The sequence below is a fragment of the Phyllobates terribilis genome, unplaced genomic scaffold (assembly GCF_046119375.1).
Source record: "Phyllobates terribilis strain yellow unplaced genomic scaffold, ASM4611937v1 Scaffold_1__5_contigs__length_1240528914, whole genome shotgun sequence".
Classification (NCBI taxonomy): domain Eukaryota; kingdom Metazoa; phylum Chordata; class Amphibia; order Anura; family Dendrobatidae; genus Phyllobates; species Phyllobates terribilis.
Genome location: NW_027362761.1, coordinates 1,141,023,663 through 1,141,044,058, shown reverse-complemented (window position 1 = coordinate 1,141,044,058; position 20,396 = coordinate 1,141,023,663). Strand labels below are relative to the sequence as shown.

At 41.4% G+C, this 20,396-nt stretch overlaps 1 protein-coding gene and 1 long non-coding RNA gene across 7 annotated transcripts in view; one reads left to right on the top strand and one right to left on the bottom strand.

Moving 5' to 3' along the window:
* SH3TC1 (SH3 domain and tetratricopeptide repeats 1) overlaps window positions 1-7,139 on the top strand; it is a 137,742-nt gene extending 130,603 nt beyond the window's left edge. For all 6 annotated transcript variants that reach the window (XM_073647813.1, XM_073647804.1, XM_073647831.1 and 3 more), the window contains 3 exons: window positions 2,655-2,805; window positions 3,863-4,059; window positions 6,803-7,139. In XM_073647813.1, the coding sequence (XP_073503914.1) occupies window positions 2,655-2,805; window positions 3,863-4,059; window positions 6,803-7,051 (597 nt within the window). In that variant the 3' untranslated portion in view covers window positions 7,052-7,139. The remainder of the gene's footprint in view (window positions 1-2,654; window positions 2,806-3,862; window positions 4,060-6,802) is intronic.
* A 9,244-nt stretch (window positions 7,140-16,383) lies between these two features.
* LOC141172787 (uncharacterized) lies at window positions 16,384-17,108 on the bottom strand. The gene is made up of 4 exons (XR_012252535.1): window positions 16,981-17,108; window positions 16,777-16,897; window positions 16,610-16,687; window positions 16,384-16,527 (listed from the first exon to the last, which is right to left on the bottom strand). It is a non-coding gene; the product is annotated as an uncharacterized lncRNA (long non-coding RNA).
* Window positions 17,109-20,396: the final 3,288 nt, after the last annotated feature.

Here is a 20,396-nt window from a genome sequence, read left to right as displayed (position 1 = left end):
ACCGTGCTGCCCTATATATAGTACTGTGCTAACCACTGAGACACCATGCTGCCCTATATATAGTACTGTGCTAGCCACTGAGCCACTGTGCTGCCCTATATATAGTACTGTGCTAACCACTGAGACACCATGCTGCCCTATATATAGTACTGTGCTAGCCACTGAGCCACTGTGCTGCCCTATATATAGTACTGTGCTAACCACTGAGCCACCGTGCTGCCCTATATATAGTACTGTGCTAACCACTGAGCCACCATGCTGTCCTATATATAGTACTGTGCTAGCCACTGAGCCACTGTGCTGCCCTATATATAGTACAGTGCTAACCACTGAGCCACCCTGCTGCCCTATATATTGTACTGTGCTAACCACTGAGGCACCCCGCTGCCCTATATATATATATATATATATATATATATATAGTGCAGTGCTAACCACTGAGGCATCCTGCTGCCCTATATATATATATATATAGTGCAGTGCTAACCACTGAGGCACCCTGCTGCCCTATATACAGTTATATGAAAAAGTTTGGGCACCCCTATTAATCTTAAGCTTAATGTTTTATAAAAATTGGTGTTTTTGCAACAGCTATTTCAGTTTGATATATGTAATAACTGTTGGACACAGTAATGTTTCTGCCTTGAAATGAGGTTTATTGTACTAACAGAAAATGTGCAATCTGCATTCAAACTAAATTTGACAGGTGCATAAGTATGGGCACCCCACCAGAAAAGTGACATTAATATTTAGTAGATCCTCCTTTTGCAAAAATAACAGCCTCTAGTCGCCTCCTGTAGCTTTTAATGATTTCCTGGATCCTGGATGAAGGTATTTTTGACCATTCCTCTTTACAAAACAATTCCAGTTCAGTTAAGTTTGATGGTCGCCGAGCATGGACAGCCCTCTTCAAATGATCCCACAGATGTTCAATGATATTCAGGTCTGGGGACTGGGATGGCCATTCCAGAACATTGTAATTGTTCCTCTGCATGAATGCCTGAGTAGATTTGGAGCGGTGATTTCGTTCATTGTCTTGCTGAAAGATCCATCCCCTGCGTAACTTCAACTTTATCTCTGATTCTTGAACATTATTGTCAAGAATCTGCTGATACTGAGTGGAATCCATGCGTCCCTCAACTTTACCAAGATTCCTGGTGCCGGCATTGGCCACACAGCCCCAAAGCATGATGGAACCTCCACCAAATTTTACTGTGGGTAGCAAGTGTTTTTCTTGGAATGCTTTGTTTTTTTGCCGCCATGCATAATGCCTTTTTGTATGACCAAACAACTCAATCTTGGTTTCATCAGTCCACAGGACCTTCTTCCGAAAAGAAATTGGCTTCTCCAAATGTGCTTTTGCATACCTCAGCCGACTCTGTTTGTGGCGTGCTTGCAGAAACGGCTTCTTTCGCATCACTCTCCCATACAGCTTCTCCTTGTGCAAAGTGCGTTGTATAGTTGACCGATGCACAGTGACACCATCTGCAGCAAGTTGATGCTGCAGCTCTCTGGAGGTGGTCGGAGGATTGTCCTGGACTGATCTCACCATTCTTCTTCTCTGCCTTTCTGATGTTTTTCTTGGCCTGCCACTTCTGGCCTTAACAAGAACTGTCCCTGTGTTCTTCCATTTCCTTACTATGTTCCTCACAGTGGAAACTGACAGGTTAAATCTCTGAGACAGCTTTTTGTATCCTTCCCCTGAACAACTATGTTGAATAATCTTTGTTTTCAGAGGAGCCCATGATGCCACTCTTCAGAGGAGATTCAAACAGGAGAACAACTTGCAAGTGGCCACTTTAAGTAGCTTTTCTCATGATTGCATACACCTGGCTATGAAGTTCAAAGCTCAATGAGGTTACAAAACCAAAAAAAGTGCTTTAGTAAGTCAGTAAAAAGTAGGTAGGAGTATTTAAAACAAGAAAATGATAAGGGTGCCCATACTTATGCACCTGTCAAATTTTGTTTGAATGCAGATTGCACATTTTCTGTTAGTACAATAAACCTCATTTCAAGGCAGAAACATTACTGTGTCCAACAGTTATTACATATATCAAACTGAAATAGCTGCTGCAAAAACACCAATTTTTATAAAACATTAAGGTTAAGATTAATAGGGGTGCCCAAACTTTTTCATATAACTGTAGTACAGTGCTAACCACTGAGCCACCCTGCTGATCTATATAAACTCCAGTGCTAACCACTGAGCCATCCTACTGCCCTATATATATTACAGTTCTAACCACTGAGCCATCATGCTGCACTGTATATAGAACAGTGCTAACCACTGAGCCATCCTGCTGCCCTATATATAGTACATTGCTAACCACTGAGCCACCGTGCTGCACTATGTATAGCACAGTACTAACCACTGAGCCATTCTGCTACCCTATTTGTAGTACAGTGCTAACCACTGAGCCACCCTTCTGTCCTATATATAGTACTGTGCTAACCACTGAGCCACCCTGTTGCCCTATATATAGTACTGTCCTAACCACTGAGCCACCCTGCTGCCTGTCAAATAGATGTAAAAAGAAGATTCAAATTAAAAGAAAAAAATTGTTCAAATCAAGGCAAAAAACACCAAAAACTAAACAAAGAAAGGTGTAAACGCAGTAATGAATTGGACCTGTTGTGTGCTCCTTACCCTTCAGGACTGCGCTCTGCCACTTGCTGTGAAGACAGAGAATGTGACGGCTGAACTGCGGCTGAATAATAAACTCACCGAGATACTGGTGAGCGTGAAAAGCTACGAGGAAGCCCTGGAACATGCAAAAATGGCTCTGGTCCTGAGTGTCAATTTAGGTAAAAATCACAAGTGTGGAGGCCTAAACAACTCTCTACCAACAGATGATGTTAAAGTATGAAAGATTGGGCATGTTGAATTTTAACATGCCTGATCATTTTGTTCTCAAGAAAGATAATGCGGTACCTTGAAGCAGCCTACTCCCTCCTCCCCATTGAAAACATATCCATACTCAGCCAAATCAAGCATACATGTGGATGGGAGAGTCTGGCGGAATAATTATGGGGAGGCTATAAATAAAGTCACTTGATATAAATCCCGCTGTTCTCCTGAATCTGGGGTCACTTTTCTTTTGTTTCTGCGCCTCTCCATTCCTTCAATATAGCCCTTTAGTCCCTGTTTGTAAATCTAGTCTTGTTATCCAAGTGGGTGTGGCACTCAACACTAGTCTGTGGGCGTGTTCTTCAGTCCCATGCCATTTTGGCTAAATATATTAGATTTACATAAAGGGAAGAGGAGGCCATATCTCATTAATGAAGAGGAGTAGAAAAAAAGGAAAAACATTGCCGGATTCAGGAAAAAAGCGGCATTTACACCAGATTAAGACAGATAAAAGAGTTAGAAACTCCCATTTTAGCCTCAGAATGCTCTCACTGACAGATTCTCAGTTAAATCATTCTGTAGCCCAGTAATAGACGGTGCAACACAGGGGTTCTAGAAGGCAAATAGTGCAAACTTTTTAATTAAATCCAATAGCAAAAAAATATTTTTATCAAAAATACATGCATTTAAGTAAGAAAATATATGTCCCCCATGGTCGACAAACCCTTTATAGTTAAAGGTGATGTATAATATAAGCTGTTAACTTCCAAAAGCAGCACCACCCCTACCACAGGTCGTGTGTTGTATTGCAGCTGTTTCCTATTCATTTTAGTGTGACTGAGCTGCAATACCGGACATGACCTGAACACAGGTGTGGCGCTGTTTATAGAATAAAGCAGCCATGTTTTTATGAATGAATTTTTTTTTTACAATTCCTGAATGCCTAATTCCATGAGTGATGATAACTGTAAGCTTCTAGGTAATACCAGCAGATATGTGCATCCGCCATTACAGGGAATCAGCTGAATGAACGGGTCTCGTATCACCGACTAGCCGGGATTTACAGCCACCTGAAACAGTCCGAACTCGCTGAGCATTTCTACCTGAAGGCTTTGTCTCTCTGCTCGTCGCCCCTGGAGCTAGAAGAGGAGTCTGTGTACTACATGAAGGTGTACCTGGTCTTAGGAGACATCATATTCTATGACCTGAAGGTGGGGACCCTAATAAATGAGGACTTACCCTAAGTGCCCACGATGCAGATTTGATGCAGAGCATTTTTGCCTCTCCCTGGCAGAAAAAACGCATGCAGATCCGGTCTCCTCCAGTCTGCTCCCGGCGGCGGCGTCCTCTCTCCTCAGCGTCCCCCGGTGTACTGGCAGGACCTGCGGTGACATAATTTAGTCACCTGATGGTCACACGACCATCACATGATCGCTGACTTCAGCGGTCGCGTGACCATCAGGTGACTAAATGACATCACCGCAGGTCCTGCCAGTACACCGGGGGACGCTGAGGAGAGAGGACGCCGCTGCCGAGAGGAGACCGGAGAGGTGAGTATACAGGTTTATTTTTATTTTTATCTTTTTTATTTCTTTTTTCGCCGCGTGGTAGCCGGGATGAGGAGGAGTTGTAGTCTCCTCTTCATCCCGGGTATCACACGCACCGCGATTACGCCGCAAATTCGCGGCCATTGAATTTAATTGAAACGCAGCAAATCCACATATACCTGCGGGTTTGCTGTGTTTCAATGTTCCTCAATGGCCGCAAATTTACGGCGTAATCGCGGTAGAAATGGTCATGCTGCGTTTTGCAACGCAATGCGAATTCGGCGCGCTAATTAGCGCATCATGTGCACAGCACATCCGAATTCACATTGCTTTGCATGGCAGACGGTTTTACAAGTGTTTTCATGGCCGTAAAAACGCAGCAAAAATTCTTCAAGAACGCTACGTGAGCACATGGCCTTACTCTGTCTTCTCCCCATTTCCTGCGCAGTTTAATGCAATCTATTGTTCTCTGTTATCAACCAAATAAGGCACAGAGGATATTGCTCTTATACTCTTCACTGTATACACTCCTTTATCTACCCACAAAGTTACTAATTGTCCTGAATATATAAAGACTGTCCTAATTTTTCGGAAAGGACGTATAGACCAAAAGGGGAGGGTTTCCTAGAAAGTCAACCCCAAGTGGGCAGTCCAGTTAACTTTAGGAGTATTCCAGGGCAGGACAGTGCGCCAAGGGGTTGTCCATCTTTGGAGGACAATCAATTTTTCCTAACTTCACCCCTTCATGACCAGGCGATTTTCCATTTTTTTTCGTTTTTTCCTCCCCTTCTTCCAAGAGCCATAACTTTTTCATTTTTCCGTCCACAGAGCCGTACGAGTGCTTGTATTTTGCAGGACGAGTTGTACTTTTGAATGACATCATTCATTTTATCATGCGATGCTCTGGGAAGTGGGTAAAAAATTCCAAGTACGTTGAAATTGCAAAAAAAAAGTACAATTTCACAATTGTATTTTGGGCTTTTATTTGCCATGTTCATTATACGGTAAAACAAATTCGGAAATTAGTGTTACCATTTTACGAGACCCTTAACGCATTCAATTTTCGTGAACTGGGGCTTATTTTTTGCCCCCTGATGTTTTTACCATTTTGGGGTACATACAATGTTTTGATCGCTTCTTATTGCATTTTTTTTGCAATGTTGCAACCAAAAAAATGTAATTCTGGAGTTTCAGTTTTCTTTCTTGTTACACCGTTTACCGATCGGATTAATTTACTTTATACTTAGATAGATCAGACTTTTATGAAAGCAGTGATACCAAATATGTGTATTTTTATTTTTGTAATTGTTTTCTTTTTAATAGGGAAAAAGGGGGGCGATTTGAACTTTAGTGTTTTTTTTTTATTTTTTTCACATTTTTTAAAACATTTTTTTTACTTTTAACTGTGTTTGTTAGTCCCCTTAGGGGACTTGAAGCTGTGATCATCTGATCACTTGTTCTGTACATAGCAGTGCATCACTGCTGCTATGTGTAAAGAAAATCACAGTCTCCTATGAAAAATAGTTAAACGCTGGCTTTCACAGGAGTACTGTAATGAGAGGCACGGGGGTCTTCAGCAGACCCTCGGCTGTCATGACAACCCATGGACCTGTTCAAGTTACATGATGGCTGATTAAATCAATCATCATCTGCCGAAAAAGATGTGAGCTCAGCGTACGAGCCAAAATCAAAGACAGGACACGACATATGACGTACATTTATGTCATCAGTCGTGAAGGGGTTAAGATTAGGTAAGGATCTTTCACCAGTATGAGCATGTTGAACTGGCCGCTTCATGGAATAGTGTCTGCAAAGCTCAGTAAAATGTAGCTTTTATTGCTGCAGTCTGTTAAAAAAGAAAAAAAAAACTGTCCCGTTCTCACCCTGAGTCTCCGCTGCTGCTCTCAGTGTCTGTTATTGTCATGTTGATAGCACTGCAGCCAATCAGTGCTTATGTCTTCAACTCGGGCAAAACTGGTGAGCTAGCACTGCAGCCAATCAGAGTTTATGTCTTCAACTCGGGCAAAACTGGTGAGCTAGCACTGCAGCCAATCAATGCTTATGTCTTCGACTCGGGCAAAATCGGTGAGCTAGCACTGCAGCCAATCAGTGCTTATTTCTTCAACTCGGGCAAAACCGGTGAGCTCAATGATTAGCCGCAGTGCTGTCATTTCTGCAGACCATAACATACACAGCGGTGACTTAGGGCTGGACCTGGGGAGAGTGAGTAAAGCACATTTGTTTTTGTTAAATAAACTACAGTCGGGGACAGGGGTTTTCTAGCACCACAAAACCCCTTTAAGTCGATACAAGAACACCAGCGTCATCTGATATAATACTGCCCCCTATAGGTGTGAATGATCCTCGGTTGGGATGTGACCTTTGCTAACCCTGCTGTGTATTGCAGGATCCCTATGATGCCGCTGGATACTATCACCTCGCCCTGGCTGCTGCAATGGATTTAGGCAACAAGAAATCCCAGTTGAAGATTTATACCCGACTTGCCGTCATCTACCATAATTTTCTAGTTGACCGAGAAAAATCACTTTACTTTTATCAGAAAGCCCGGACCTTTGCCACCGAGCTGAATGTACGAAGGATAAACCTGTCTCCTGGGCAGCAATGCCAAAATCTAGCACGGACTCACAGCCGCTGAAAGGTTTCGATGAAAAGACGACTTTTTATTATTTCCTTGTGTAAATTCTGCAATACTTTTTATTCTGTATTAAAGCAAATTGCTAAAACCGTTCTGCTTATCTCAGACGTCCAAAATGACCCTGCACTTCCAACCTGAAGAAACCGTGGGATTGAAATCTCCCCCTGCAAAGTGGATGGGATCTATAGATCTCTCCTGCCCACCGTGCTTTTTTTTTTTTAACACAGCGTAAACTGAGCTGCGGTGCGATTGATGAGATGAGGAAAATTTGCAGGTTAAAAAAAAAAAAAAAGCATATATGTTTTTATTGTGTTTCTGCAGCAGAAATGCAATAAAAACCATGAGTTTATCAATTTATTTTTATCAAAGTAACAGGAAGTTTTCAAAGCAATGCAGCTTTATTTAAGACATAACATAGGAAAAAAAGAGACAAAAAAACACAAAAACGCATGTACAAAAACGTATTAAAGAAACACAAGTGACCTAAATTAGTTAAGGTGGAGAAAATCAACCCTCCTAAGTAGTCTATATGGGCATGTAGGTCATAGGAAGCTGAATAAAATGACAATTGATATCTGGGATCAGATGTTTCATTCCAGAGAAATACACATTTTTCTTAATATGAGCTGTTAAGATCTATGGGCCGGACATAGATCTCCCTGAGAATTTACCTCCAGAGTTTATTATAATCTAAAGGGAGAGATACCAGTGTGAGACATGTAATGATTGATCCTGATTTACATTTCTCACACTGGTAACTCTCCCTTTAGATTATAATAAGAGGAGGTAAGATTCTCAGGGAGATCTATGTCCGGCCCATAGTTCTGAACAGCTTATTGACATAGAAGAAAAATGTGGCAATCTCTGGAATAAAACATTGGATCGCTGATATCCTTGATCATTTTATTGAACTTTCTATGACCTACATGTCCATCTAGACAGCTTAAGGGGACTGATCTTACTAAGAGATTCCCTTTCTGCAAAGATCATTGTGTAGAGGGGGGAGGGAGGTGAGATATGACATCACCTTTTGCTGATGGTGGATCTTGGGTTAGATACCGGTCTGATGCCTCTCACCCAGCCAAACCAGAACTCACACTTTGCACTGATGAGGGGCAATGCCCCGAAACACAGTGTCTGCAAATTGAGTTTCTGGTTCTCTTCCTCTCTGAAGAGGCAATTTAGATGTGTATAGATTTGTTACCTATCATTATAATCCTGTCTGTGATGATAATGAGACTACTGAAAAGTCTTCTGTAAAGTATAAATTTGAAATAGCTCCGGTGGGCAGTGTCAAAAATTACAACATTTCTATTTTTTCTTTTAATACAGTTGATATGGAAGAAAAATTGGCAAAAACTTAAATAAAAATGTTTTAATAAGAAAATACACTTAACCTAAAAACCTGATTTAAACAATATGTAACTTTCTAATGATCCATTCCCTTTAAAAATTAAGTTTGATTTTTCCAACATACCTTAAACAGTAGGGGATGCCTTGTTTTCTTTTTTCATTTGATGATGGGTCCCTCTGTCTGCACATATGTTATGTCGGGCCCAGATAGTACCTCTCATTTCCACTGTATCATACTAAGTTGCAGTCAGTAGTTTATACATTACAAATCCTGCTGTGATTTGGATGTGATTTTGTAAGAAGAGAGTACAAATAGAATGTATTACAATTTTTGGCCTTCCTGGGGGCATTAATGGTATTGAGATTTCCCGAATGCAAATATTCATTATGTGGAATTTTAAGATGGAACGAAAATGCGTTTACACAGATGTGATTCCCATTTGGAAGCATTTAAGCCCTTTAAATTCTGACAGCCTCACTATTAGAACCAGTCATACACACAGATGTAGAAGATCTGACTAATGGCACATGATGGATTTTGTTTTTTATGTTCTTTTGCATCAATATAAATTATTATGTATATTATTATGTAATTTATGACTAATTGCACCAACATTATGGGGATGATTCATCACGGCTGGAGTTAAAGGTCCTAATTCACCAAGAAGTTTTCACCTACATTCTGGATACAACCTGCTTGAAATATCTGAAAATTTTTGCACAACTCAAATGTAACTTTTTTTTGGCATTTTTACGCCATTTTTGCCAACCTTTTCAAAAATTTGCTTTGCTCAAGTGGGACGGGGCATGGTCAACCACGACCAACAGACTTATCATAATTTACCCTGCAAAGTGACGTAAATGACGACAGAAATGTACAGCAGCCCCCGACTGGCATACGTTTTTGGCGCTGGCGCACAGAAGTTGAACGATGCATCAAATTATTTAAAGAAACCCATGACTCTTAATGAGTTAAGCACGTCTTACTCCAGGAAGATGCTTACTACAAAACGCTATTTAACAATGAATCGGGCTAAATAGTTGTAACTACTTTTCTTTATTTTTTGCCTTATTTATTATTTATTTTGCACCTTCTTTTAAGTTTTTTTAAGTACTTGAGTTTGTCTGTTTTTTTTATTGTTTTGCAGCATTAAGGGGTAAGGTTTTGGTAATTGAGATGTTTTAGAGCAGGTGTAGAAGACCGTATCATTTCTCATCCGAGAAAATCGGGGGTTTTCTGTGCAGTTGAAGACCAACATGCAATGACTTTTTACTGTCAGAAAGTGCAAAACAGCCAAAAAAAGCATCTTTAAATTTGTGCCAGTTTATATCACATTGTGCACCCATTTTGATTAATTTGGGCCAAAACCCACAAGTGCAAAAAGATGAGACAAAAAAATTACTGAATAGTGAATTGGGATGAAAGTGTACATAACACTACACAATGATCTGCGGGTGTTCCAAATGGGTTCTTTGCTTTGACAATTCCATATTAAAAGGATCCATTCACAATAAAATAATCACTGTTGCGTGCCTTGTATGTGTTGCAAGTGTAAGGCATCCCAAAATAGTCACCGACTAACAGCAGAAGATCTGAGTGAACTGTAAGATGGACTGACAGCTCGGCGAGGGAGGCCGAGGACAACTTCGCTCTATACTTTGAAGTATATAGATTGGGCAATATCAATGTTTTCAAACTATGAAGTGGTTAAAACAAATAATATAAGATGGAACATGTGCACAGCAATGTCGTTTTGACATTGCTGTGCACAATATTCATTTTATGGGGCGTTTTAGCTGCACTTTTTCAGGCAGATTCTAGGGGGCTTCCACCTGAAAAAGGTGTGTGCTCAGAGCCTTACACTGTTTAGGAGTGTTACATGTCCTCTACGCTGATGCTGAACATGTGCTGCATAGACATAGGAGAGCAGGAATCCCTCATGTCTGTGTGTGCTGTGTATAAGAGACATCATAGCAGCTAGTTTCCACCCAGTAGCTCAGAGACAACTGAAAATTAGAGATAGAATCTGCAGAGGGAAAAACAGGTGAAAATACAAGTCATATAATGGCCAGAAAGCGTGTTAGGCCACGTTCACACGTTCAGTATTTGGTCAGTATTTTACCTGAGTATCTATAAGCCAAAACCAGGAGTGGAACAATCAGAGGAAAAGTATAATAGAAACACGTCACCACTTCTGCATTTATCACCCACTCCTGGTTTTGGCTTACAAATAGTGATGGAAAATACTGACCAAATACTGATAGTGTGAACGTGGCCTTACTCTCCATATACACACCTGACAGCTTAGTCTGAAAAGTCACCTGAAAGGAAAGGAACACTTTAACCTATACCTATATTTTGCTTTCTTGTGCTTAGTGGGTCATGATGACTTGTGAGGTTTTCCCAAAAGTTACAGGTTCACCATTTGAAGAGCAGATCAGTATTTGCAGGTAGCGATTATCCACGACAAAGACGTTGGGGGGTACATACTTAGGATGGGCGGACAGGCAGGGATTTAGGGGCTTACGTTCCTTCCAAATAAAGCTTTATGAAAATTAGTCTCTCGTAGACAATTTTGATGAATGAGTATGAAGACAGTTGTTGTTTTCTCCTGCTCTGGTCCACACCCTCACATACGCAGTAGTAGAGCCATAACTCTGACAGCCAAGACAAACACGAGGAGGAAAATACAACTTTTCAGTCCATTATTTTCAATCATTGTGTCTGATGTCATCCTAATTTTATGCAGGAAATAGGGCTGAGGAAATAGAAAACAGGTCAGATCTGCCTGAACCAAGCACATACGATTTATTTACCCTCTAACCAGTTCACGACCGGGCCTTTTTCACATTTTCATGACCAGTAACATTTTTATTTTCCTTTAGTTTATGTGTTGGCTTTAAAAGCTCTAATGTATTTTCTCATTTAGATATTTTATGTCTTTCTTTTATTTTGGTAAGGAAAAAAAAAGACATTTATGTCTGTTTTTCACATTTTTTTTTTTTCACTTTTTTTTATTTGTTTGTCTTTTATTTTACACATTGTGTCTCTTAAATAAGTCATAAAAAAATCTTTAGGGGATGAGAGATTAAAGGGGTTGTCCACACCTGGAAAAATAAAAACATATACTCCCCTCCAGGACTGCTGCTGTATCTCCTGGAACTCCTTTTTATGTGACGTGAGATGGGCTGATGGGCTGCAGCGCTGTATCAGAAGGAACTCCGTCTGACGGATCTGTGAAGGCTGCAGCCTTTCCATGGTTGATGATAGGCTGCAGCGAGTGACTGCAGACTGGAACCCCAAGCCTGGACAACTCCTTTAATTTTACTAAATACTGCAATAAACTGAAAGAAATGAACTGGAGCATAAGTTGGTGCGCATGCAAAATAAGAGCACGTTCACATTGGTCATTAAACAGACAAAAACTAAGACAGAAATAAAATGAACATTTAACCTGCGGTAGATAAAGAAGTAAAAACAATAGTGCATATAAATAAATAGGGTACTTTGATCAAAAAAGCATAAAAGCCATCCCACCAGCGTCAAGGTGAACCCAAATTCGGGGTGGTTCTAACCTCTAGTATTACAACCTTACCATGCGTCATAGTGACATTAGTGTGAATAAGGACTGAGCAGGACCGGGTCTCGAATATGGAAACACAGCAAATGGGAAGCTATATAAATGTAATGTCCAGCTCAAAGGAAGGGAGGCCACATCCTTACCTGCACTAAATGCAGAAACCTGAGACTTAACCGAAAAAATGAAATGGAATATAAGTTGGTATGTCCATGTTCAGGCCCCGATCCTGCTCAGCCCTTATTCACTATGATGCATGATAAGGTTTTAATACTAGAGGTTAGGACCATCCCGAATTTGGGTTCACCTTGACGCTGGTGGGATGGCTTTTATGCTTTTTTATCAAAACAGTGCTTATGAAGTACCCTGTGTTATTTATATGCACTATTGTTTTTACTTATAGCAGGATATAGGTCTCATGGGTGTGTCAGAAGTGACAGACAGTTGCTCTGCAGTTGGTTGCAGGAGATCTCTACGTTTGGCATTAAAGACACCTTCTTAAAGGCTGTCTCTCTAGGACCCAGCGGCTACCTTCCTCAAGGCTAATTAACACCCTGGCCTGGGTGTATAAATACCTGCTGTCTGCTAGATGGAGGTGCCGGCAATACTCACATTACCCCTTGTGAAGGCTTGGAGCAAGTGCATTACTTCTTCCTCTCTGGAGCTATGAGGACGGGTGTTCTTCTCTCTGAAGTCGACTAAAGCTAAGCTATCTTCCATTGCTTGTTCCCCCTTGTTGTCTTTAGCTGTCAGTGGGGATCGACTAGCGCTCATCCCCCTCTGTTCCCTAGCCAGGGCCTAACGCCAGGGAAAGACAGGGCGAGGCTCGCATGCGGCGATGGGTGAAGAACCAATATAGGGACGTTAGTGGAGACGGGGTAATATTAGATCAGCCTAGGAGGTCTCCACTTCCCCCTTTCCCTAGTGTCTGGGCTCCCTTTCCCTCTTCCCTTTGGGTGGCACTAAGTCTTTCCCACACCTTGCGTGACAATAGGTTCATTTTGTTTTGGTCTTAGGTTTTGTCTAAATACTGCAATAGTGAAAAACATAAAAATGTAAATCATTCCCCTTTTCCTAATACAAAAATTAAAAAATGTATTATTTGGTTTCGCAACATCCACAAAAGTCAGACCTATCACAGTACAAAATTATTTAAGAAAAAAAAGAAAAGAAAATCATCAGAATTGCTGTTTCTCATTCGACATACCTCACAACAAAAAAATTCATTAAAAAGCAATTAAAACATTATACCTATCCCAAAATAGTGCCAATAAAAACACCAGCTCGCTACACAATAAACAATCCTTGACAACACTACTTTGGCAGAAAAATGAAAAAGTTACAGATCTCATAAAATGTAAAAATTTTTTTTTACAAAGCTCAGAATTTTTTTTAACCACTTAACACAAAGCAAGTAATCCGTAATCATACTGACCTGAAACATCATTTATCCAGGTCATTTTTACAGCACCCTGAAAGCCCAAAAAAACAATGGCGGAACTAATTTTTTTACTAATTCACCTCACTTGGAAAGTTTTTCTTGTTTTTAGCACAGTGAATGACGTCATTCAAAACTCGTCCTGCAAACAAACAAGCCCTCATACGGCTATGTGGACGGAAAAATAAAAAAGTTACGGCTTTTGGAAAAAAATAAAAGAGCAAAAACAAAAAATTGGTCAAAGCAGCAAGGGTTAACAAAAACTTTATGTAACTGTTACGGAGTGATGATACCATAGGAAAATTATTTTCTTAGCCCTATGGATTTTTTTTTCCTATTTACCACTTTGGTGAAAATTGTTGTGAAAAGAGGCCAATATTGGTTGTCTATGTGCTGATATGGCTGCCCGTAACCTGTGCCTCTATATGCAGTCAGCAGATAGACTATGTCCATGAAAGGCCATGATATATCATCTATTCTCGTTACAACCTGCTTGGTTCTTTACAGAATAAAAACCTCATAAAACCTCCGACCAGATGAGCTGAACCTTCTCATTTCTTCATCCATGGAGCACTGTATGTAGAGTGACTCATTGTTTCCATACTCAGTAAACTCTCTTCCTAGCTTTAAACCCAGCTTCATGGATGAGGCACAGGAGCCTCCTAATTTGTGCCATGATGTAGAAAACACATGTATGATTGGAATATTTACTGTTAGATAGAATTGGAGTCCACGCCTAGTATTTATTATGTCATGAAGTGGTGACATCTGCAAGGGATTTCACAGCCCAAAGCTCACACTGAATGCTCGGAGAGTTTTCTGCTGATTGAAAGCTTGATTATTCCATTAAAGTGGTTATCCAGTGACTCCCCCTTCCGCATGGAAAGGAGAAAGGCACTCCTGACATGATGTCCATTGGCCAATTGCCAGATCTTGTGCATGGTGGGCAGTTATTGCTCTAGTTATGGATGCATGCACAATACTTGGCAAGTTGGCAACAGATGCCATGTCAGTAGCACCTCTCACCTTCAAATGTATGCAAATGTGGGAGCCACCGGACAATTCCTTTAAGGAAAGCTTGAGATAATGTTAAAATCCCCAAACCAGGTCACCAGAATCTCAAGTCCCCTCCTTTGATGGTCTCCATCTTATTTCTTGAAACCGATTCACAATGGAGCAGTGTTGTAGCTATGTTGATGTCCTGAAAGTTCTCTTTGTCTCCTTGTGGGTGGGTATGATAATGACATTTAATCATGCTGGCACCTGTAGGAAGTAGGCATCTGGTTCTCTCAATCTGGTAGTGATTTTAACAAGTAGATCTAAAGAATGAGCCTGGGCAGGAAAGGTGGTGGAGGTCTACTCGTTATCCAATGTGGGGAATATTGTCATACATTTTCCCATTCTGTAATTCACCCCTGAAATTCCGCAGCCGAAATGCATGAAAAACGCATCGTGTGCACACAGCCTAAATCACTGACTTTCCGATAAAAAGGTTTTTGAGGAGTGGACTAGTTCAATCAAGTGAACATTCAGTGCTTGAAATTGATCTGTTAGAAGTAGGAAAAAAGCTTGAGAAGAGTCAAATTGTGATGCCTAGATGCATCTCCAAGATGGCAGGTATTTCTGATACACAGTAGTTCGTATCTACCAAAAGTGGTCCAAGAAAGGAAAACTGGAGAACTGGCGATGAGGTCATAGGCGTCCAGTGCTCATTGATGTGCATGGGGAGTGAACGCTAGCCCGTCTGGTCCAGTCACAAAGAAAAGCTACAGTAGCACAAAATGCTGAAATGCTATTGGCCTGATTAATCAAGTTTTCTTTTACATGATGTGGACGGCCAGGTGCGTTTGCGTTACTTACCTGGGAAAAGATGACTCCAGGATGCACCATGGACAGAAGCTGGTAAAGGCATTGTGATGCTCTGAGCAATGCTCTGTTAGGAAACCTCGGATCCTGACCATAAATAGAAACTAATCACAGCCGCAGAGCCAGTTCAGCCCTTCTTGGCACCAGTATCTAGTGATGGCAGTCGTTTTTTTTTCAGCAGAATAATGCCATACTGACGGAATGGTTAAAGGAAAATGACAAAGAGTTCATGGTGATGACTTGCCTCCAAATTCTCCAAAACAAAATCCAATCGACCATCTGTGGGATGTGTAAGTTCGATCCATGGATGCCGCAACTGACATCTTGCAGGACTTGAAGGATTTGGTGGTAACATTTTGGTGCCAGATACCTTCATCGGATGTGTGGAGTCCATGCCTCGATGGAGTACAGTTTGGCAGCATGATGAGGGAGAGCTATGTTTGGGTTTGATTGCCTCTGATTGTGAACCATCATGTCAAGTTGAAACAAGGGCAAAGAAGTGGCACCTTGAAAGGAATTAGGAAAAGTCCCAATTGTTGAGTCAGTGGAGACTGTGGCCAACCACACAGTTCCCCTGCTATGGTCAACTTTTCATATTAATGGTTGAACATGAACATGGTCAAAAGAACAGAAGATGCTCACTGTGGTGGCTCTCTACTCACGGTGAGGGGGTCCTAAGTGTGGGACCACCTCTATTAGACAGAGGAAAGCTAATAATAGGATATTTGAACAAGACTTATCCAGCTGGAGGGATGGAAGTGACTGAAGTCATAGGAATACAATATATAAAATATTCTACATTTTAGTCCCACAGGGAATTGCCCGCAATAGCAGGGATCCAGCAGGACACAGTACAATCATAAGACTCATCCGATCACTGCATCAATGTGGGAACATCCATCTCTGTAACCAGAACCCGATAAATGTAGCTGAAAAGAAGTAAATTTGCGCTAGTGGTAGTGAACAGAAGGACAGAACGAGAGATATATACAGTGCAAGAGATAATTTTATTTATCGAACATAAGCTTAAATAAGCATAATTAAAATGATTCAGACTCAGTGGGGTCACTGGGTCGGATAAGAGAATGGGTAAAAATATATATATATTAAGATTTTATAAGATTTTTCTAAAAACAATAAAAGGGATGGTGTCCACTGGTATAAGATCAACATAGGCCTTTTCCCTTAGTCTGTGGATATTCGATTGCAGTAGATGTATGAGGAGGCAAAGGCTTGTAGACCTGGTGAATAAAATAGGAATGTATAAATATGGTATACTAATGAGCGGTAGGGAACAAGTAGGTATCCTTTTGTTGTGGTTACCTGATACTGGTGCCTCGTATGGGGTACGAGGATCACTGGTGGTACGTGTTGGTGCCTAGGAGGGAGGACGAAGGGTGCCTAGAGTGGGGTAGAAAAGAGTATGGATTAGCGGGAGTGGAACTCGATAGAGATGTCTCTGTTGGACTCTGGATTGAGTCGTGAGTTACCTGTACTTGGTATGGTACTCAATAGGCTGTGGTAGTGGTTAGCTGTTTCTCCACAGTCGTTCTGCTACTGGGATGACAGTCAGCAGGCTGTATGGATAATACGGAATTCACTGGAAGGGTACTAAGGGGGAATAAGGGGAGAGACTAATATGGAATAGGGTGCGAGGCTCAGGGGCACAGGTACGAGATAAAGAGGTCAGTTACCTTCTAGAAGGTGGCGTGGGGTGTCCTGAGTATATTTTGATGACTAGGAGATGGCGGTCCTAGTCCTGTTGGGATAGTGGTAGAGGATATGTACCACACGACTGTGGGTGGATGATCTGAGTTAGATCTGTTAGGGGGAGGAATAAGAAATAAATCATTTCTTATTCCTCCCCCTAACAGATCTAACTCAGATCAATATACTCAGGACACCCCACGCCACCTTCTAGAAGGTAACTGACCTCTTTATCTCTGTGGAGAAACAGCTAACCACTACCACAGCCTATTGAGTACCATACCAAGTACAGGTAACTCACGACTCAATCCAGAGTCCAACAGAGACATCTCTATCGAGTTCCACTCCCGCTAATCCATACTCTTTTCTACCCCACTCTAGGCACCCTTCGTCCTCCCTCCTAGGCACCAACACGTACCACCAGTGATCCTCGTACCCCATACGAGGCACCAGTATCAGGTAACCACAACAAAAGGATACCTACTTGTTCCCTACCGCTCATTAGTATACCATATTTATACATTCCTATTTTATTCACCAGGTCTACAAGCCTTTGCCTCCTCATACATCTACTGCAATCGAATATCCACAGACTAAGGGAAAAGGCCTATGTTGATCTTATACCAGTGGACACCATCCCTTTTATTGTTTTTAGAAAAATCTTATAAAATCTTAATATATATATATTTTTACCCATTCTCTTATCCGACCCAGTGACCCCACTGAGTCTGAATCATTTTAATTATGCTTATTTAAGCTTATGTTCGATAAATAAAATTATCTCTTGCACTGTATATATCTCTCGTTCTGTCCTTCTGTTCACTACCACTAGCGCAAATTTACTTCTTTTCAGCTACATCAAAACCCATTTGGACAACTCTGGTTCCCTGTCCACTAATTTGCTGCCACTAGTAGTGACGAGCCCACAGCGCCTCCTGTACCCATATACAGAACCCGATAAATATCGCACACGGCCGGGATGGAAAATACCGCGTGTCCATTAAATTTTGCTCTAAACAATTTCATCTCTCTTTGACAGAAATTGAGCCCCTGGCAGGAGACGTGATCTCTGGGCAGATTCATCTATAATCGTTTTTATCTGTTGTATCTCAAAATAGGACTAAATGTTATTAGATCTTTATCTTAAATTACAAGGAGGGATCGGTCCAAATGTTCCTTGTTTAAGTGCTGGCGTTTCTTAACCTCTTGAAGACAGAGAGCTTTAGACATAAGAACATTTTTTTGTTTCTTCTCTGCATTCTGTTTATGTTTTTGTGGAATGATTTGTATTATATGGAAGAGCCATTTTTTCCTACTTGTACATTAGCATTTAATTTATATATTGTTTTTATTAGGACAAAAAAACAGCAAGTCGGCTATGTTTTTTTGTTTGTCTGGCACTGGACATCACAAATCTTCCTATAAGGCTGCGTGCCCACTATGCGTTTTTCAAGCGTTTTTGCCACGGAATTTCCGCAGCGAAAATGCTTAAAAAACGCTTGGTAATACGCGCCCCATGGTCCCCAATGATAATCCTCATGTGCTGTGCACATGCTGCGGAAATTTCCGCTGCGGATTGTCATTGCGGAAAAATCCGCAGCATGTCCATTAATTTTGCGGAAACGCAGCGTAATCGCTGCTATTGACTTGCATTGAAACATCCACATCACTGCATCTGCATTGTTCTCTGGTGGTGACATTATTACTTAGCATTATTACTTAGATAACTGTATGGCAAGTTTTTTGATACGTATAATTAAACACTACATGGTATAATTACTGGTGCAAAGTTGTTATGTCTCACTTGGAGAGCTGGATCCATGGAGCCCATTGTGCCATTGAGCACTTTTTACAAAGCACGGGCACGTCGTGCTGGTGCAGCAGGGCAATCGAGCTGAACCCACGGTGGTGGACATGGCCAAACAGAAATATTGGTAACTGGAGTAGAAACATAAGAGTCACAGATAGTGATGAAGCAGAATAGACTTAAAGGGGTTGTCCACTACTTGGACAATCCCTTCTCAATTACTATATTCCCCGTGTACTCCACGCCGGTGCCGTTCCAGCAATGTCTGTGCCGGTTCTCCAGTGACGTTGTTATGTCACGTGAGCCCTGCAGCCAATCAGTGGCCACTAATGGATCACTTCACTCGCTTGGATGAAAACTAACATCTGGAGAAAGAGAGAACTGCTGCTGCTCTCTAACTTCTTCCAGGTGTCCGTTTTGTCCAAAGGGAGCGAGGGCGAAGTGGCCCATTAGCAACTGCTGATTGACTCCAGGGCTCACGTGACATAATAACGTCACGAGAGCCCCGAGAGACTGGCTCCAACATCGGTGGACCTGTGCCATCGTCAATGGTGAGTGCAGGCCGTTATTATTTTACATGGCAGAATATAGTCATTAAGAAGGGGTTGGCCAATTAGTGGACAACCCCTTTATCAAAAAGGAACAGGTGTAGGAGAGATTAGCTCACAAGAGCTCAATGTGGCAGAGCAGGCACAGCGATGTACAAGAATTGACTCAACGGTGGGAAACCGGGGTAGGAGAGCCGAGTCAGCAACAGAGTTGGAAGGGTGACGTCACCGGAGGGCGCCATGTTGCCTTAGCCAAATTACACACAGAAGAACAGTGGCACCTGACAGAAGAGGACGGAGGAAGAAGTAGCGTTCGGCGCTGTATCCAGCAGACGTGGGCAACAACCAGTATGACATTAATGGCGGCAGCAGCTTAGGGCAGTGCACAGGTCACCTTCTGATATAATAGTGGCCCGGCTAAAATGTAACATATAAAGCACTAATTATTTTAAGTTATTTGGAAGAATGAATGAACCTGTTTTACTTGCATGCTTCACAGGAAAACTTACACTAAGCAGGAGCCAAAATTAGGAAATGAGCCAAGTCAATGAATGTCGTCTTCAAGGCCAATAATGGAGACTTCTCTCGAGAATGAAATGTGCATTATAAATAACATTTATAAAAGAGGCGGCTTATGTATTTGTTTAACAATAACTACATTATTGACAGCGTCGCATAAGGGACTAAAATGGTTAAATTGTGTTGAAAGGTTTAAAGTCCAGATCCCATCATGGGCGCTGTGTTCTGCAGCGCTCCTTCACTTTGACTTGTTTTGTTTGGCCATAGACTCACATTCCTCTATAATCCCAGCATGTTCCTGTTTAGTGGTGAGGCCATAAAGAATAATAGTGTGGACACAGCAATGTCATCCAAGTACGGAGCTATACTCCAGAGTGCTTGGCCGGGATAACCTGTACCGGTGTATCACCGTGTGTACAGAATTAATAAGAACTTTAATTAACCACAATAATAATGGATACCATGGCGGCTGCTTAGTTTTCTTTCAGTACTTTGACCTTAAACTATCCCACAGAGTGTGTTTGGATAT